Source organism: Tursiops truncatus, chromosome 14 (assembly GCF_011762595.2).
Source record: "Tursiops truncatus isolate mTurTru1 chromosome 14, mTurTru1.mat.Y, whole genome shotgun sequence".
NCBI classification, from domain to species: Eukaryota; Metazoa; Chordata; class Mammalia; order Artiodactyla; family Delphinidae; genus Tursiops; species Tursiops truncatus.
In genome coordinates, this window is record NC_047047.1 from 64,792,758 (window position 1) to 64,813,448 (window position 20,691).

Here is a 20,691-nt window from a genome sequence, read left to right on the forward strand (position 1 = left end):
TAAAGATTAGGTGATCAGGGAAAGAGAACATGGGTCTGTGAGACACTAGAAAAACCAGAGGTCTAATATGGATCTCTGTAAGGCAAAAGGTGGGAGGGTGGATGTCCCAAAGGGAACTACAGAAATAACAGGCAGCAGCAAATAACACGCTACTGGCATTTAATTTAATCCTCACACCACCCAATAAAGCTGTACTACTTCTTTTTTAAGTTGAGATGTAACTGATGCATAATATTACATTAGTTTTAGGTGTACAACAAAATGATTCCATATATGTACATGTCATGAAATGACCACCGTATGTCTAAGTTAATATCTATCACCACATAGTTACAAATATTCTCCTTATCAGAACTTTTAACATCTACTCTCAGCAACTTTCAAATATATAAGAGTATTATTAACTATAGTCACCATGCTGTACATTACATCTGCATAACTTATTTATTTTATGACTGGAATTTTGTGCCTTCTGAGCAACTTCACCCATTTTGCCCACCCCCAAATCCTGGCCTCTCTGTATCTATTCAGTTGTGTTTTTGGGGAATTTTATTTTATCTTATTCTATTGGGTTTTTTATTATGGGAGACTTCACAAATAAGTGAAAGCATGTCGTATTTGTTTTTCTCTATCTGACTTTTCACTTAGCATGATGCCCTCAAAGTCCATCCAGGTGATATAAATTATAGGATATCCTTTTTTTTATAGCTGAGTAATATTCCATTGTCTATATTTACCATTTTCTTTATCCATTCATCTACCAATGGACACAAGTTGTTTCCATGTCTTGGTTATTGTAAATAATGCTGCAATGAACATGGGGGTGCAGATATCTTTTCAAGTTAGTGCTTTTGTTTTCCTCCAATAAATACCCAGAAGCAGAATTACCAGATCATATGGTGGTAGTTCTATTTTTAATTTTGGGGGAACCTCCATATTGTTTTCCACAGCTTCTACACCAATGTACATTCCTACCAACAATGCACAAGCGTTCCCTTTTCTCTATAGCCTCACCAACAGTTGTTATTGCTCAGCTTTTTGACAGTAGCCATTCTAACAGGTGTGATGTGGTATCTCATAGTTTTGATTTGCATTTTCCTGATGATTAGTGCTGTTGAGCACCTTTTCATGCACCTGTTGGCCATTTGTATGTCACCTTTGGAAAAATGTCCATTGATCTCCTCTGCTCATTTTTTAATTAGATTGTTATTTTGCTGTTGAGTTATATGAGTTCTTCATATATTTTGGATATTAACCCTTTGTCAAATATATGATTTGCAAATATTTTCTCCCATTCCATAGGTTGCCTTTTCATCTTGTTGATGGTTTCCTCTGTTGTGCAGAAGATTTTCAGTTTGATACAGTACCACTTTATCTTTGCTTTTGTTTCCTTTGCTTTTGGTACCAAATCCAAAAAAAGTCATCACCAGGACCAATGTCAAGAAGCTTGCCACCTATTTTTTCTTCTAGGATTTTTAAGGTTTCAGGTCTTATGTTCAGGTCATTAATCCATTTTGAGTTAATTTTTGTGTACAGTGCAATATAGTAGTCCAGTTTTCACAACAAACACCATTTATTGAAAAGACTATCCCTTCTTTATTATATACTCTTGGCTCTTTTGTCATAAATTAATTGACCATATATGTGTGGGTTTATTTCTGGGCTCTGTATTCTTTTGTACTGATCTATGTGTCTGTTTTTATGCCAATGCCATACTGTTCTGATTACTACAGTTTTGTAACTAGTCTGAAATCAGGGAGCATTATATCTCTAGCTTTGTTCTTCTTTCTCCAGACTGCTTTGGGTATTCTGAGTCTTTGTGGTTTCATACAAATTTTAGGGCTGTTTGTTCTATTTCTATCAAAAAATGCCATTGGAATTTTGATAGGGATAGCACTGGATCTATAGATTGCTTTGGACAGTATGGACTTTTAAACAATACTAATTCTTCCAATCCATGAACACAGAATATCTTTCCTTTCAGATATGAGCACAAATATCTTATTTGTCTACTTCAGCTTCTTTCATTGATACTGTATAATTTTCAGGGTACAAGTATTTCACCTCCTTTATTCCTATTTTATTCTCTGGTGCCATTGTAAATGGGATTGTTTTCTTAATTCCTCTTTCCGTTTAGTTTGTTATTAGTATATAGCAACACAACAGATTTTTGTATATTAATTTTGTATTGTGCAACCTCACTGAATTCATTTATTAGTTCTAACTGTTTTTTGCTGGAGTCTTCATAGCTTTCTATATATAATATCACGTCATTTGCAAATAGCGATGGTTTTACTTCTTTTTTTCCAATTTGGATGCTATGTATGTAATCTATCTAATTTTGCCTAATTGCTCTGGCTAGAACTTCCAATATAATGTTGAATAAGAGTCGAGCACATCGGCATCCTTGTCTTATTCCTGAACTTAGAAAAGAAGCTTTCAGCTTTCCATCACCATTAAGTCTGATGTTAGCTGTGGGCCTCTCATATATGGCCTTTAATATATTGAAATACATTCCCTCCATACCCACCTTGCTGGAAGTTTTAGTATCAATGGACGTTAAGTTTTGTCAAATGCTTCGTTGTCGTTGCATCTATGGAGATGATCAGATAATTTTTATCCTTCCTTTTATCAATGCAGTATGTCTCACTGATTGACTTGCAGATGTTGAACAATTTTTGCATCCCTAGGACAAATCCCACTTGATCATAGTGTATTATCTTTTTAGTGAACTGCTGAATTTGGTTTGCTAACATTTTGTTGAGGATTTTTACATCTATGTTCATCAGGGATATTGGCCTCTAATTTTCTTGTGGCATCTTTGTTTGGTTTTGGTATTGGGGTAATGCTGGCCTCATAAAATGACTTTCGAAGTGTTCCCTTCTCTTCTATTTTATGTTTCCTTCTTCTTTTCTTGGCTGTACTGCATGGCATGTGGGATCTTAGTTCCCTGACCAGGGATCGAACCTGTGCCCCCTGCATTGGAAACACAGAGTCTTAACCACTGGATTACCAGGGAAGTCCCATCTTCTATTTTTGGGAAGAGATTGAGAAGGATTAGTATTAGTTCTTTAAATGCTGGGTACAATTCACCACTGAAGCCATCTGGTTTTGGACTTTTGTTTGTTGGGGGTTTTATGATTACTGATTCAATCTCCTTACTAGTAATGGGTCTGTTCAGACTTTCTATTTCGTCATGATTCCTAGGTCATATGTTTCTAGGAATTTATCCATTTCTTTCAGGTTGTCCAATTTACTGGCATATAATTGTTCATAGCAATCTCCCATGATTCTTCATATTTCTGTGGTATCAGTTGTGCATCTACCCTTTCATTTCCGCTTTATTTGTGTCCTCTCTTTTTTTCTTGGTGAATCTAGCTAAAGCTTTGTCAGTTTCCTTTATCTCGTCAAAAAACCAACTTAGTTTCACTGATCTTTCCTATTGTCTTTTCAATTTCTCTTTCATTTATTTCCTTCCTTCTAACTTTGAGCCTTATTTAGTCTTCTTTTTCTAGTTCCTTGATGTATAAAGATAGGCTGTTTATTGAAGTCCCCTTTTAGAATTACTTTCGCTGCATCTCATAAGTTTTGGTGTGTTGTATTTCCATTTCCATCTGTTTCAAGGTATTTTTTGATTTCTCTTTCGATTTCTTCTTTGACCCACTGGTTGTTCAGTAGTATGTTATTTAGCCTCCGCATACTTGAGTTTTCCAGTTTTTTTTCTTGTAACTGATTTCTAGTTTCATAACATTGTGATCAGAAAAGATTCCTTGACATGATTTCAACCTTCTTAAATGCAATAAAACTTGTTTTGAGGCCTAACATATGATCTATCCTGGAGAATATTCCATGTGAGCCTGAGAAGAATGTGCATTTTGCTGCTTTGGGATACGGTGTTCTATATATGTTTATTAAACTATATGTCAGACCAACTGGACTTAAGGCCAATGTTTCCTTATTGATTTTCTGTCTGGATAATCATCTATTGATGAAAATGGGATATTAAACTCCTCTACTATTACTGAATTGCTGTTCCCTTTAGGTTTGTTAACATTTATGTATTTAGGTGCTCCTTTATTAGGTGCATAAATATTTACATATGTTATATACTCTTGTTGGATTGACCCCTTCATCATTATATAATGACCTTCTTTGTCTTTTATCACAGACTTTGTCTTAAAATCTATTTTGTCTGATATGAAATACAGCTAACTCAGCTTTCTTTTGGTTTCCATTTGCATGGAATATCTTTTTCCATCCCTTCACTTTCAGTCTGTGTGTGTCCTTAGACCTGAGGTAGGTCTCTTATAGACACCATAAAGATAGGTCTTGTTTATGTTTAATCCATCAGCCACTTTTGTCTTCCAATTGAAGTATTTAATCCATTTACATTTAAAGTAATTATTGATAGCTATGTACTTACTGCCATTTGGCTAATTGTTTTGTGGCTGTTTTGTAATTCCTTTGTTCCTTTCTTCCTCTCTTGCTCTCTTCCTTTGTGATTTTCTGTAGTGGTGGGCTTAGATTCCTTTTTCTCTATCATTTGTGCATCTGCTACAGTTTTTTCCTTTGTGGTTACCATGAGACATAAAATAATGTATAACAGTTGTTTTAAGTTGATAACAACTTAAGTTGAGACACATTCTAAGGCTGTACATTTTTACTACTCCCCCACCATGTTATGTTTTTGAGGTCACAGTTTACAGCTTTTTATCTTCTGTATCCCTTAAAAATTATTGTAGCTATAGTTATTTTTAATACTTTTGTCTTTTAAACTTTATTCTAGCTTTAGAAGTGATTAACCCACAACCTTTACAACATTATTCTGAATTTTACTATATATTTATATTTACCAAGGATATTTATACGTTCATGTTTCCCAGTTCTAATTAGCACCTTTTCTTTTCAGCTTAAAGAAGTCCCTTTAACATTTCTTTGTAAGGCCATTCTAGAGGAGATGGACTCCTTGAGCTTTTGCTTGTCCACAAACCTCTCTCTCTCCTTCAACTCTGAAGGACAACTTTGCCAGATACAGTTTTCTTGACTGGCAGTTTTTTTCTTTCAGCACTTTGAATATAGCATGCTACTCCCGTCTGGTCTGCAAAGGTTCTTCTGAAAAATATGCTGATAATCTTATGGGGTTCCATTGTATGTAACAAGTTGTTTTCCTTTTGCTGCTTTGAAAATGCTCTTTATATCTTTAAATTTTGACACTTTAACACATTATTGACTGGAGACATATTAATACATCTTTTGTTACCTGAATGTTATTGAAAGGAGACGTATCAGTATGTTTTTAGAGAGTGATACAATTAACAGCACTGTGCAAAGTTGTTAGAGCTTAAAATTGATCAAGGGTTCATTATACAACTTGTGATTGTCAATATCATTCACATTTTGCTCCGTTAGGTTTTTGTTCCAACCTTGTGTATATTATAAACGTAAAATTTTCAAAAATGACGTATCGCAAAATTCTGAGTGAAGAAGAATTTTTCGGTGAATTCTATGCAGATACTTTCTCTGATTGTCTGAGTGACATACTAGTGTCTCAGAAGATAGTTCTTCAGAATATCGTTCTGATTCAGACAATGTGAATATTAGACCAACAAAAAGACAAAAAACCTTAGTGATTGATTCTGATACAGAAAGTGAAAATGAAACTCAGTGCTGGAGAATTCTCCTTTGCTTCTATAGAAGAGTGGATTGAAGACAACATTTCATGAAAATTAGAAGATTTTACAGGTGTGTCAGGTGTAACTATTGAATGTAATAACCCACAAAGTGTTAGTGAAATAACAATTAATTTTTGGCTGACCAAAATAGAAATCACTGGCCACAGGCATTAATTTTTGCAAAAATCCCCTGTCAATAATGAGTTAATTATGTGTCTTGGTGTGAGGCTCTTTAAGTTCATCTTATTTGGAATTCTCTGGGCTTCCTGGATCTGGATATCTGTTTCCTTCCCCAGGCTGAGGTACTTTTGGCCGTTGTGTCTTCAAATAAGTTTTCTGCCCCTTTCTTTTTCTCTTCTTCTGGGACCTCTATAATGTAAATGCAGGACCACTTGATGTTGTCCCATAATTCCCTTAAGTTATCGTCAATGTCTTCCAGTTTTTATGTTTGCTGCTTTGATTGGTTATGTTCTACTGCCCTGTCTTCAAGTTCACTGACCCTTTTCTACTGCTTAAACCGTTAAACCCGCTGTTTTCAGTTCAGTTATTGTATTCTTCAGCTCTGTGACTTCTTATATTTTCTATCTCTTTGTTAAACTTTTCATGCATTGTTCTCCTGAGCCCAATGAGCATCTTTAGGACTGTAATTTTGACCTCTTTACCACCAGGTTAATTACCTGTCTCCAGTTCATTAACATCTTTCCCTAAAGTTTTATCTTGTTCTGTAATTTGGAATATATTCCTGTGTTTCTTAATTTCCCTTGACTCTCTGTGTTGGTTTCTATGCATTAGATATAATACCCACCTCTCCCAGGCTTGTAGGAGAGTCCTCCTATAGGAGATGAACCTTATCATTCAACCCTGCTCTAGTTCTTGGCTGTCTCTTAAACCTTTGTGATTGTCCGAGCAGCCTACTTTATTTTTAGTGGCTCCCAGTAGTTGAGGATGGCTATGCCAGTGTCAGGGGAGGGTCTCAGCACCTTGAGTCAGGCCAATTGGAAGTCAAACCCTCAGGCAGCCTCTTTTAAAGTATGTAAATATAGTTCTTTCAGGAGAAGACTTGGAGATGGGCTTTTATGTCTCCTCCCTCCATGCTAAATAAGCTCTAGAGTAATGGTTGGCTCTAAGAATTCTTTCTTTATTTGCTACTGTCCCATTGACCTCCCCCCTCCCCCCAAACACAAGCCCACTGGCTACAAGAGCCAGGTTATCAACGGATGTGTTTTCTGGGTGACAGCCACAAAAGTCAGAGTGCCAGACAAGTATACAAGCTCCTTTCTCAGAGACACTGGTGACCAGACGTGGGCCAGAGGGAGAGTGATATCCCCACCCCCAAGGTTTCTAGATTACAGTCTTCCCTTAGATGTGTGTTTAATGAGAAGCCCGCCCCTCCGACCACAGCAAGGAATATAAGCAAATAGCCGTCCTTCACAGAAAGACTGGGGGCTTTTCATTCAGCTGCCTCTGCACTGGGTCCCGGAGTATAGCCACATAAGTGTGCGGGGCCCTCTAAAAACTATTTCTCAGTTTGCTATATCCTATGGGTCTCCACTGGCTTTCAAAGCTAGATGTTTTGAAGGCTCATCTCTCAGGTGCAGGTGTTAAAAGTTGGGGTGCTACTAGATGTGGGGTTCAAAACCTCCACTCCTGAGGGAGATGCTCAGAGTTGTCAGATTCCTCCTGATTGTGGGTTGCCCTGTGTTCCTGGCTGCACTAGTCTGGAGCAGAGTTTCTGTCTGGCTGAACAGGGAGGTGGGAGGAAACAAGTGTGTCTTGTTTCAAATACCACAGATTATCATTGTTCTCGATGAGCCTTGGTATAGATTTTCTTGAGTAAATGTTTCTTCATTTGCTGTATGTTCTTCGGACCATTTCTGGAGACTTTAAATGGCTGTTACTTCAGAATTTTCACCAGTTTTCCTGGGAAGTGGGTCTACAGAGCTCCTCATACCTTCATGTTGGAACTGCCTTTCCAGTCATCTCTTTTTTTTTATGAACTGTTTTTTTTTAAATAATTTATTCATTTATTTTTGGTTGTGTTGGGTCTTTGTTGATGAGTGCGGGCTTTCTCTAGTTGCGGCGAGTGGGGGCTACTCTGTTGCAGTGCACGGGCTTCTCATTGCAGTGGCTTCTCTTGTTGCGGAGCATGGGCTCTAGGCATGTGGGCTTCAGTAGTTTTGGCACGCAGTTTCAGGAGTTGTGACTCATAGGCTTAGTTGCTCCACGGCATGTGGGATCTTCCCAGACCAGGGATTGAACATGCGTCCCCTGCAGTGGCAGGCAGATTCTTAACCAGTGTGCTACCAGGGAAGTCCTCCAGTTGTCTTTTATTTATTTATAAAATAAATTTATTTTTATTTATTTACTTTTGGCTGTGTTGGGTCTTTGTTGCTGTGCACAGGCTTTCTCTAGTTGCAGCAAGTGGGGGCTACTCTTCATTGCGGTGTGTGGGCTTCTCATTGCGGTGGGTTGTAGCGAAGCACGGGCTCTAGGTGGGTGGCCTTCAGTAGTTGTGGTGCGCGGGCTCAGTAGTTGTGGCTTATGGGCTCTAGAGCGCAGGCTCAGTAGTTGTGGCTCACGGGCTCTAGAGTGCAGGCTCAGTAGTTGTGGTGCAAGGGCTTGGTTGCTCCTCAGCATGTGGGATCTTCCCGGACCAGGGCTCAAACCCATGTCCCCTGCACTGGCAGGTGGATTCTTAACCAGTGCGCCACCCAGGGAATTCAGTCGTCTTTTACACACAAGATTCTTCTTGGGTCGTACTTTTAAATATCACCCTTGTAATAGTTAAGTTACATTGTTTTGACTGTCTTTTTTAGAGGCTCCAATTATACAGATGTTAGAACTCCTCTAACTAGGTTCGATTTCAACTACTTTCTTTCTGACAATTTTTTTTCTTTTTTTCTCCTTTTCATTCTCTATTTTCTTTTGGTTTTTTAAAATTGTGTTGGAGTATAGTCGATTTGCAGTGTCATGCTAGGTTCAAGTGTGCAGCAAAGTGATTCAGTTATACATATACATATGTTCCTTCTTTTTCAGATTCTTTTCCCTTACAGGTTATTATAAAATATTGAGTATAGTTCTCTGTGCTATACAGTAGGTCCTTGTTGGTTATCTATCTTATATATAGTAGTTTGTGTGTGTTAATCACAAGCTCCTGATTTATCCCTCCCCATCCCCCACGTTTCCCCTTTGCTAACCTTAAGTTTGTTTTCGACATCTGTAAGTCTGGTTTGTAAATAACTTCATTTGTATAATTTAAGATTCCACATGTAAATGATAACATATGATATTTGTCTTTCTCTGACTTACTTCACTTAGTATGATACTCTCTAGGTCCATCCATGTTGCTGCAAATGGCATTATTTCATTCTTTTTTATGGCCGAGTAATATTCCATTGTATGTATGTACCACATCTTCTTTATCAATGGACATTTAGGTTGCTTCCATGTCGTGGCTACTATGAACACTGAGGTGCCTGTATCTTTTCAGATTATGGTTTTCTCTGGATATGTGCCCAGGAGTGGGATTGCTGGATGATACGGCAGTTCTATTTTTACTGTTTTCTCCATAGTGGATGTACCAATTTACATTCCCACCAACAGTGTAGGAGGATTCCCTTTTCTCCACAGCCTCTCCATCATTTATTGTTTGTAGACTTTTTGATGATGGCCATTCTGATCGGTGTGATGTGATATCTTATTGTAGTTTTGATTTGCATTTCTCTAATAATTAGTGATGTTGGGCATCTTTTCATGTGCCTTTTGGCCATGTGTATGTCTTCTTTGGAGAAATATTTATTTAGGTCTTCTGCCCATGTTGTGATTGGGTTGTTTGTTTTATCAATATTGAGCTGCATGAGCTGCCTGTAAATTTTGGAGATTAATCCCTTGTCGGTCGCATTGTTTGCAAATATTTTCTCCCATTCTGTGGGGTTTCTTTTTGTTTCATTTATGGTTTCCTCTGCTGTGAAAAAGCTTTTGAGTTTAATTAGGTCCCATTAGTTTATTTTTGGTTTTATTTCCATTACCCTAGCAGATGGATTGAAAAAGACCTTGCTGTGTTTTATGTCAAAGCGTGTTCTTCCTATGTTTTCCTCTAAGAGTTTTATAGTATCGCATCTTATATTTAGGTCTTTGACTCATTTTGAGTTTATTTTTGTGTCTGGCATTAGAGAATGTTCTAGTTTCATTCTTTTACATGTAGTTGTCCAGTTTTACCAGCACCACTTATTGAAGAAACTGACTTTTCTTCATTGTACAGTCTTGCCTCCTTTGTCATAGATTAATTGACCATAGACGTATGTGTGGGTTTATTTCTGGGCTTTCCATCCTGTTCCATTGATGTATATATCTGTTTTTGTGCCAGTACCATACTGTTTTGATGACTGGAGCTTTGTAGTATGGTCTAGGGTCAGGGAGCATGGTTCCTCCATCTCTGTTTTTCTTTCTCAGGATTGTTTTGGCTATTCGAGGTCTTTTGTATTTCCATACAAATTTTAAAAATTTTTTGTTCTAGTTCTGTGGAAAATGCCATTGATAATTTAATAGGGATTGCACTAAATCTGTAGATTGCCTTGGGTAGAATAGTCATTTTGACACTATTGATTCTGGTAGCATCTTTAGGATTCTCTATGTATAGTACCATTTCATCTGCAAACAGTGACTACTTCTGCAAACAGTCTTACTTCTTCTTTTCCAATCTGGATTTCTTTTATTTCTTTTTCTTCTCTGATTGCTGTGGCTAGGACTTCCAAGACTATGTTGAATAAAAGTGGCAAGAGTGTGGGAATTCCATGGTGGTCCAGGGGTTAGGACTCGGCGCTTTCACTGCTGTGGCCAAGGTTCAATCCCTGGCCAGGGAACTAAGATCCCACGAGCTGCATGGCATGGCCAACAAAAAAAAGTGGCTGAGAGTAGACATCCTTGTCCTGTTCTTCATCTTAGAGGAAATGCTTTCAGCTTTTCACTGTTGAGTCATTTTCTGTTTTCTTGTATTGCTCTTTTCATTTTACTCTATTATTTTCCTCTTGGATATTTCATAATTCGCTCTTCATTTCTGACATGATTTTGCCTTTTTGTTCTTTTTTTTCCTTGGATTCAACTGACTTATATTTCTCCTTGTTTTCTTGTCTATTACTGTTCATTGTATTTCTCACCCAAAAGTATCTTTTTTTTAATATCCCCAAATGCTTAGTTAATGATAATCCATTCAGTTTGGAGTGTTATGGTGTACATTTTTTGGCTTTTCGGTTTTTCAGTTCTGTCCTCCACTTAAGTTTCTTTTATGAATTTAAAAACCTTTTATGGTTATTGGGTTTTGCTGTATAATTTTGGGGGTGGGGTAAGCAAAGACTGTTACTTCTTGCTTCTCTTTTTATTCCTGCAGGATTTTTAATTTCCTTGTTTTCCTTCACTACCACACTTCTAAGGGAAGCTAGCCCTTCTCTATATATCTGATTCTCCCTCAGAAGCAATACTTCTCTGAGGCATCTTCAGGTCCCACTGTCTTTCTAATCACTTCCTTATACCTTGTGCTGTGAACTACTATGTCCAGACCTGTGCTCAGTATTTTGGCATTTAGTGTTGGACTTTAATTCTTCTGGCGATGCTTTTGTCTGTGCTTCCTCTAAGTTTTCCATGCCTCTCTTAAGTCTCTACCCACTCTCAGAACCCACAGGTTTGCAATGATGGGAGGGTAGAAAGAACTCTTTTAGACTTCTCTACTTAATAAATACCAGAACCTTCTAAATGCCTTGTCTCCTGGTCATGCTGAAGAGATGAGTGATATGTGGTTTTACTTCCTCTGCTTGTTGATTGGATGTTTTTTGTTTTTTTAAAGATGAGGAAGATCAGGCAGCTGCCATTGTCCTCCAAAAACCTTTGTAGGAAGGCTCTTAATTATGGATTCAATCTCTTTATTAGACACGAAGCTGTTTTAATTTTTTCATTTGTTTTCATTATTATCGTATTTTGTCAGTTGTAATTTGTTGATTTCATGTATATTTTCAAGCTCATTCACATAATGTTCTTAATATTCTGTTACTTTATGTAGAATCAGGAATGATACATAAGACATTATCATTTTTGATCAGTCTTTTTAGGAATGTGGCAGTTTTTAAATACTATAATATCTTTGCCATTTCTGCCATTGAGAGGTGAAGTCTATGCTCCCTCCCCTAGACTCCTTAAGGACAGTGATGGCTTCCACTAATAATGTACTGTAGATGTGATGCTATATGAATTCTAGGTCATAAAATGCCTTGCAGCTTCCTGCTGGTTCTATGGGGATGTTTGCTCTAGGGAAAGTCAGTTGCCATTTAAGGAATCTGACTATCCTGAGAGCACAATACTGTGCAAGTGACAAAGAGAAAGATAAAACTATTAGCATGAAGGCAACTAAAACACAAACATGCAGTACTTCTTACTCGTCTATCCTAAGGACAATGCCTGCCCTTTGCCCTCACAAATCCTACACAATTTCAGTATACTGATAGGCACATGGTTTAGAGAGCAAAGAATTCAAATAAGAAATATTACATAGGAAACCAAAGAAGTACAGATTTAATGGATGAGGCTGTCAGGGAGTATAGTGGGTGCTTCATCCACTCGTATGTGAATAACTGGTCTGAATATATTTTTAGTCTGTTCCTCACCCCTACTTCATATTACAGAGTGGAGATCAATTAAGATTTAACATGCAATGTTGACATATCCCTACTTATCCACCACTCAGTGAACATGCTGCTTTCCTAACTATGGAAAATAAACATTTCTAGGAATTTTAATATTATAGTATAAAACAAGGACAGTGAAAAGCCTTTAAAAAAAAAAAAGTGATGGATTAGGTAAGTTCAGAAAACACCGGCACCTGGTATAACGCTTGGAACCAATGGTTATTCAATTACTATTTATTAAAATGTGAATGAATCAGTTCCTTTCAAGTACCTTATCAGCACAGACCACTTTCTGGTCTAAATTACCACAAGTATGACATGTAATAAAAAGTTACTGAACTATTAATTCATATTCTTCAAATTTTTGGTCCTTCTGGGACCATATCTACTTCCTTGTGAATAGTTTATTCTTTCAACGTAAGATGTTTCCGAAAAAGGATTAAAATAATCTATAATCCCCTAAGGAAAAAAAAAAAACTGGTGATTGTTTTTGGCTAGGGAGGGAAAAAAGTGGAAAAGGCTTTAATACTTAAGTGGAGTTTAGTAAGTTATTCTGTAGTTTTAGAGTGAGTACATCACATATAAAATAAATGAACAACTTATAATAATTTGTGAATAGCCTACCAAATCCTGGAACACGTTTGAGAGTGGCTTTGAGGCAAATTTTCTCTAATCTGAGGTAGCTGTATCTCATCAGACAATTCCACAGGAACATCCAGTCCATTCTTGTCCGATGATTCATGATAATGACACTTCTTTCTCCAGGAACAAATGCATCACCTGTTATAATCACTTTTACACCAAACATGGTCTCCAGCAATGCCTACAGAAAAAGCAATACAGATACTTAACAATTTAAAGTTATGATTTTCCATAGGTAAATTTTATCATGTCCTATAAATAAATCTGATTTCTAATAAGGCAAAAGCATGTTATTCTTGCTTCTATAATAAATTAAGAAAAGTTAATCTGGAAGAACATGAAGGCACTGTTTCTATTTTCAGTTCTACTAATTTAAGTTTCTGGCAGCTCCCTAATTTAAAAATGCTAACTTTCATTGAAATCTTCAAGATGGGTTATTAAGACAAAAAGAAAAAGTACAAAAGGCATACAAAAAGTTTCCACTGTGTAATTTTTTCAGGTTATACACATATAAGATTTTTAAATTTTTTAATAAAAAGAATAGTCAAGAAATTTAATACTGAACATAGGACTGAGGGAACAGAGAGTCAAATTTTTCATTTTATACCTTTCTGTACTAAGATTTGTTTTAAACAAATACACATATCTGTTTATTTTTTAAATATATAAAGAATGTATATTTACTAAAGTGCTGCAGCCCCAGTACCTACAACAGTGCTTGACACATAGAAGATCAAATATTTGCCAAATTTGCTTAATTAACTTTTCTGATGGCCAGGCATAAAGTATATATGAAATATTCAGAAGAAAATAAATTACAGACTGAAGTTCTTGAAAGAACAATAACATATTAATACTGATTTCAATGCCCATTTAAATTTTTGAATAATTTACATGTAACTAATTTACTAGTTAATAAATATTTGACTAATGGAGAGAAAACTGGTCCACAGCAGACAAAAGACAAGAAAATCTAAAGTTCTCTGGCAATATTATGAAAACTTTGATCAAAGTATAGCAAAGAAACTGTGGTACAGTTATGCAATGGAATATGATACAACAATGAAAACAAATGAACTATGGATATCTACAGCAACATGGACAACATACAAGCATAATGTTGAGAGAAAAAAAACAAACAAGAATATATACATTAAGTGTCCATATATAAATCTTTCTGAAACAGACAGTAACTAAGATATTCTAGGGATAAATATACAGATGGTAAAAATACAAGTGGTAAAATTAAAAAGAAAAGCAAGGAAATAACTAACTTACAAGTCAGGACAGTAGCTACTTCTACTAAATAGGAAGGTCTTGCGACTGGGAAGCTAGGGGGCTTGCTGACCATTTCCTACTTCTTGATTTGGCTGATAGTTACACTTTAAAATTATTAAAGTGCCTTTATGTTTTATTAATTTCCAGTATATTTTAAAAAAGTATAATACAAAAGAACAATAGGACCTCAAATAGGACCAAGAAAAAAACAAGTTAAAAGGAATATTAGCTTTAAAAACAAGTTAGATATGTGTTTGTTATTATGTCCACAGTATTACACAGAGGGTTAAGATGTACAACATGATCATTTGGGCTAAAGTAGCTACAAAATGCCTGCGGTTTTCGTCAAATTTTCAAAAGCGTCCATAACCACTCAAATAGTTATAATCCACCCCCATCCCACTCCAAAGTCTGGGAACTTAAGTTCCAATGTAGAAGAGAGTTCAGGAGGGAGAGGATCAGGGAGGAGCCCTCTAGACTTGGACCCACAGCAAGAAATAACCATTTTTCCACTTAAAGTGTAAAGGGCTGTCAACTACCAAAGTGAATCACTGAATTTATATGTCTTGGCCCAGATGACAAGTCTGAAGTCACCATCCAAGGTTAGTTTAGATCAACCCCACTCTGCATTCCAAATATGATATACTTTTCAGATTTTGCAAAGAACTGAAATGCAAGGAACCCTTCCTTTAACTGGTAGAAAGAGGCAGCTGACTACTAATTGTATGTTGTACTATAGAAAACAGTTAAAAATCTTAAGCCTGTAATTCCCAAACAAACACCAACTCTAACCTTACATGTGTAATTTCTAATACATGTTTCCTATGAATCCCAAAACAATCGTTAGCCTTTCGTTATAGTGAATGTCAAAAAAAAAAATCCTAGACTGTAGAGGAGCATATCATGAAGTATTCTCCTCCCTGCCATCCAGCACTCTATCAGAATGTGCCTGAAAGTTATATATAATCTTCTGGGCAGCCTAGATCTCTAGTTCACATTAATCATTTTTAATACCAGATAAGACATACCCAGTCAACGTTATTTACAGCTCCTGCAAAAGCAGAATAACAAATACACTACAGAAATAAAGTTGTAATGCCTGTAAAGAACTCCAGAATTCAAATATTCCAGATCAAAAACTGTTTAAAAAAAAAAAGACACTATTCTCATGTTTCTCATATTTGTTCTGTTTGTTTCTAGTACAGAAAATAACAGTTTTAGCAGTAAGAAACTAATCTTTATAATGTTTTATGTCTTAAACTGAACCAAGAGTGATAATTCTCATGACTTTTACTTAACTGGTCAAAGATCTCGCCTAGAATTAGAAATACAGAAGTAATTTCTGAGGATCTTTTATATACCACTATTTACTACCTCCAAGTGTGTATGAAAACAAAGATGAATGGGTCCCCTCATGATCACAGACAATCAGTTTTGCCATCATGCCCCATGTTCTTATTTATTACTCCAGTGGATCTTTACTTAGTCTGATGTAAGAAAGATCTATGACGTTCCTCATCTCCAAGTCTGCCTTGGCTTTTCAGACTAAGCTTAGGCCCGGCTCCTCAAATCCTTAGCTATTTAAAGACGTGCAATCCCAAATCATTCATCAATCCCAAATCATTCATCAAAGACTGAGACCCCCTTTCTTAAGGGCAGCAGTCTAGACGGAAATTATATTCAGTAATCTATGTTTGTTGAACACCTGTTGTGTTCTAGGATGGGAATGGAATCAGCAAGCTGTGGAAGAGACATGTGTCCTAGATGGGGAGTTAGAAAATGCCTGCTGGATTCCTACAACATGATTTATGGTGAAAGGACAGTTCTAATAATCTCAGTAATTAGCTAACAAACACTGTTGGAAAGACTCAGAATTTTCAGAAGGAAAAACTGCTCTGGGCACAAGCAAAGTTTGACCTGACACTATTGATTATGCTGAACAGAACCATTCAAAAGTTAAATGAACAAGGATATGTACTCCTCATTACAAAAATGTTCCAAGGGAGACTGAATTGCAGACTAGAAGTCCTTTGCAGACTTCAGGAAAGGATTCTCAGACACACAGGTAAGTTAGACTAGGTGACCTCTAAGTCTCATCTAACTCTAAGATTCTAAATGATTTTTATTGTGGTACCTCATTTAACAGAAAATGTGCGAGTTAAAAATAGTAAGATAAGAAAAATCTTGCCAATGAAATCATTTTAAGGAACAGGTGAAGCTTACAAAAGAAAAGTTCATTTGTGACCATTTTTGTGAAGCAATAATTAGTCTAAATGCATTTACCCTAATTTATTTTTACTGAAAAATGATTTTTAACTGGTTGGGATTGCTTAAAATAAAGTACACCTATGGGGAGAGAAAGCTAAATTCCTTCTGAATAAAAAATGATCTGCTGTACTATTTGCTTCAAAATAAAAACTCCATTAGCACCTTATGAAGGTATGAAATAAAAGATATAAAAGACACCCTGACAGTTTTTCCTCCATTTCTTTTAACAGAGGTGTTCACTTTCTCAAAACTAGAACATCAACTTTCTATAACCTCGCTACAAGGGATTCAACTTCTATAACTTTCTAACTGAATGACTCTCTGCTCGATATGCCACTACTGGTGAGTAAGCCAGTGAGTTAAAAAGTTGAGTAACAGAAGTTTTTGCAAATATACACCAATTTAACACTACAGTGGTGGTTGAATCTTGCCTATATGATAAGCTCTGAAGACAGGTAAGAAGGCAAAAGTCAGGAATAGCTGAAATTACCCTTGAATATCTCATAGGAAAGTACCTACAAGAGACCAGCACACATCAGTAAGACAAGCTCAGCCTGTTTTTTCTAAATGTTGGACCAGATTTCTCCAACTGACCATCAGATGAAATTATTGGTTTGCATATTGTTTTAAACACAAGAATCATATTCAGCACCGGACCACTCACATTTCAAACATTCAGTCTCATCTCTCCACTCTCCCCATATCCACCCTAGTACACGTAAGTGAAGCTGTAGAAGGTAAATAGATATATGACATAATTCTGCTGTAACAGTAGTGGTACTAGTAGTAACAGTAGTAGGAGCAGCTATGGCAGAATTTGTCCAGTTAATTTGTCCATTTCTTCCAGAGTAATAGATTTTAATTGTGTACATGGCTGTCAGAAAAAAAGACTACAGTTCCCAGATTCTGTTACAGCTTTAAGCTGTTCTCACCAATGGGGTGAGCAAGAGAGATTATGTACAACTTGTAATTCACTGGTCTAAAGGGAAAGCACTTGCTCTGGACTTCCTTCCCTCCCCACTTCCTGCTGAGTGGGGGAAAGAAGGGGTAGTGAACAGTCTTGACCATATAGAAGAGGATATTATGCCAGGCTGGGTGGAAGGAATCGGAGTCCCTGAGTGACATCAGGGAACAAAGCTAACCTGTCAACCTGGACTTGAGGGTGAATAAAGTTCTGCCTTTTTCCAGCCACTATGTTTTGAACTTTCTTTGATAATGTAGTTTAGCCTACCCCCTAAAACTTTTATAGTAGCAAACATTTACTGCTCACTTTGGAAAGGCTGTGTTCATTATCTCATCTAGTCATCACAATAACTCTGTGGTAGGCAGTATTAGAACTCCTTTATTTATTTATTTATTTTTAAACAGATGAAGGAAGAGAAGTTTAGAGAAGCTAAGTAGTTTAGCCAAGATCAAATGACTAGAAAGTGGGAAGGCCAACAGTGAAACCAAAATTCTGTTTCTAATACCTGTACGAATAAGCAGTCTGCTTATATTGGCTTTCCAAAGAAATTAGATTGATTTAGACCCTGGAAAGCACAACAATTGCAATGATTTCTACCAATGTAGTAACTTAAGAAAATACTCAAAACTCTTACGGTTTTGGTGGAGAGATTCAGCCAAAAACATGTAATTTATAATCAAAAAGTCATACACTGTGGAAAATTTATCACATTAAAGAAAACGAAGTGTAGCAGCAACATATGACTGTTATTATAAAAAAAATAATTTACCTCTAAATGTTTGCTTTAGAATCAGATACACATTGCTGACTCTGGAATGGATCTCAAAAGATCATCTACTCCTTATTGTACAGATGATGAAATAAAAACCTTAAAGTTATGTAAATGACTTGAAAATTTATAACTTTCAAAACAAAATGTCTCTGATTTTATAATGACTATAAATAGCATTATGTAACAGTTTGTAGATGACTTATTAGAAATAGCTCCTAGTGATGGTTAATTTTATGTAACTGAACAATACGCTTATTTCACTTAATATAAATATTTCATGGAGAAATGCTTTATAAATAAATGAGTAATGGTGATTGAAACAATACCACAAAATGAATATTTTACATTAAATCATATGTTTGATGGCTGCAACAAAACACTGGGCTTCATATCTTTAAAGCTGATTTAAAAATCGAACTCTAAAAAGTCATGGCCTGGAAAGTCAACTTCTGTCCTCTAACAAAGGAAGTAGTCTTTCAGTCAAATGAAAGCCAGAAAAGAAACTAGTCAAGTTGTGTAAATCTACAACTAGAAAGACAGTTTAGGTAGAGAACTATTATCTATCTCCACAAGGACAGAGGTCATATGCTAGGATGGTCGACACTTAAGAGTTAATAAATTAATAATAAATAAATGAGTGTACAGGGATCCTGCTGCTACTTTTTCAATAAACACAAGTTACAACACAAAACATCCTTCTAGTAAGAGAAAGAAATTTTGCCTGAAAGATAAGGAGGATATATACTAATAATGTAGGAATTATGCAAATATTCAATGCAAAGTATTTCCTACAGGAAAAATAGAAAGAGGATGAGGGCTCTAACAGTAAGTGGCACCACACTTAACTACCCAGCTGACTTACAGGAAAATATAGTCAGTATAATTACAACTTGAGGAATCTCAAGAAAGTAGTGAAACCAATAAAAGAACCCAATGTAAGTTCTAGAACTTTACAGTATTTTAAATCAAAATCCACTGTGTAAACAAAACACAGATTAGAGATGGCAAAATAGAGGGTCACAGTGAACCTGGTGACCTGTGTAACAATCTAAGCAATCTAACATACGTATAATTGTGGACACAAAAGGCTAAAAGAGAGTAAACGGGGCAGAATAAAATATGTAAAGAAATAATGGCCCCAAATTTCCCAATCTGGACAAAAACAAAGCTACAGATCTAAGACGTCCAATGGAACATGGCAAAATAAAGAAAACTATACCTAAGCATATCATAATCAAACTGCTAAAAAACAGAGAAATCTTTAAAGCAGCCAGAGGAAAATGACACATTACATAAAGGGAAGCAACAACACGTATGATAGCTAACTTTTTATCAAAAACAATGGAGAACTTCAAGAGGAACATAAGACAGGGAACGTCAAAGTGGGGGGTGGGGAGCCCCGCAGGGGGAGTCATCCCAGAAATGCCAGCAACATTAGCCTTCAAAAATAGAGGCAAACTTAAACTTTTAATTAAATAAAAACAGAATCCCTCTACAGGAGCCCTCACTACAAGAAAAGCTTAAGAAAGTTCTTCAGGCTGATGGGAAATGTCACTAGATAGAAACTGTACCATACAGGAAGAATAAAGAACACTGTGGGACTTCCCTGGTGGCACAGTGGTTAAGAATCCTCCTGCCAATGCAGGGAACATGGGGTCGATCCCTGCTCCAGGAAGATCCCACATGCTGCAGAGCAGCTAAGCCCGTGTGCCACAACTACTGAGCCTGCACTCCGTAACTACTGGGCCCACACGTCACAACTACTGAAACCTGTACGCCTAGAGCCTGTGCTCTGCAACAAGAGAAGCCACCAGAGTGAGAAGCCCACGCACCACAACGAAAGGTAGCCCCAGCTTGCCACAACTAGAGAAAGCCCACGTGTAGCACTGAAGACCCAACACAGCCAAAAAACAAAAAACACTGTAAATGGATGATATTTAAATAAAACACTGTTCTACAGAGTTTACTGTGTAAGTAGATGCAATATGACAATAACAGCACAAAGAATGTGAGAATAAATGCACCACACTGTTACAAGGCTCTTACATTTTATAGTAGTAAAATTACTCTAGGTGGACTGTGACACACTAAGGATACATTACGTAATCCCTAAAGGCATGATTTTATAACATTTATAAAAATATAAACATATATATATATATATATAAAAATTTTTCTTTCAACAAATAGAGGAGAGAATACTGCACAATTCTTGATACTAAAGTTTGAGATAGTTTGACCCTGAAACTTCTTTATGTTTGTCCACTCATCCAATGAGTATTTACTAATATGCTCCTTGTTCCAGGTATTTCAGCAACCTATGTCTTTGGTTTCTCTAGAAAAAGAGAAGGCTTTCTATTTCTTGCCAACTTTCCTCTTCCACTGCAAGCGAATCATCTCACTAATGAAACTGATTTTATT

General features: G+C 36.4%; 1 protein-coding gene across 12 annotated transcripts in view; it reads right to left on the reverse strand.

Annotated features, from left to right (window-relative positions):
- LCLAT1 (lysocardiolipin acyltransferase 1) overlaps positions 1–20,691 on the reverse strand; it is a 257,617-nt gene that overhangs the window by 104,767 nt on the left and 132,159 nt on the right. For all 12 annotated transcript variants that reach the window (XM_073791468.1, XM_073791469.1, XM_019942977.3 and 9 more), the window contains one exon: positions 12,971–13,169. In XM_073791468.1, the coding sequence (XP_073647569.1) occupies positions 12,971–13,169 (199 nt within the window). The remainder of the gene's footprint in view (positions 1–12,970; positions 13,170–20,691) is intronic.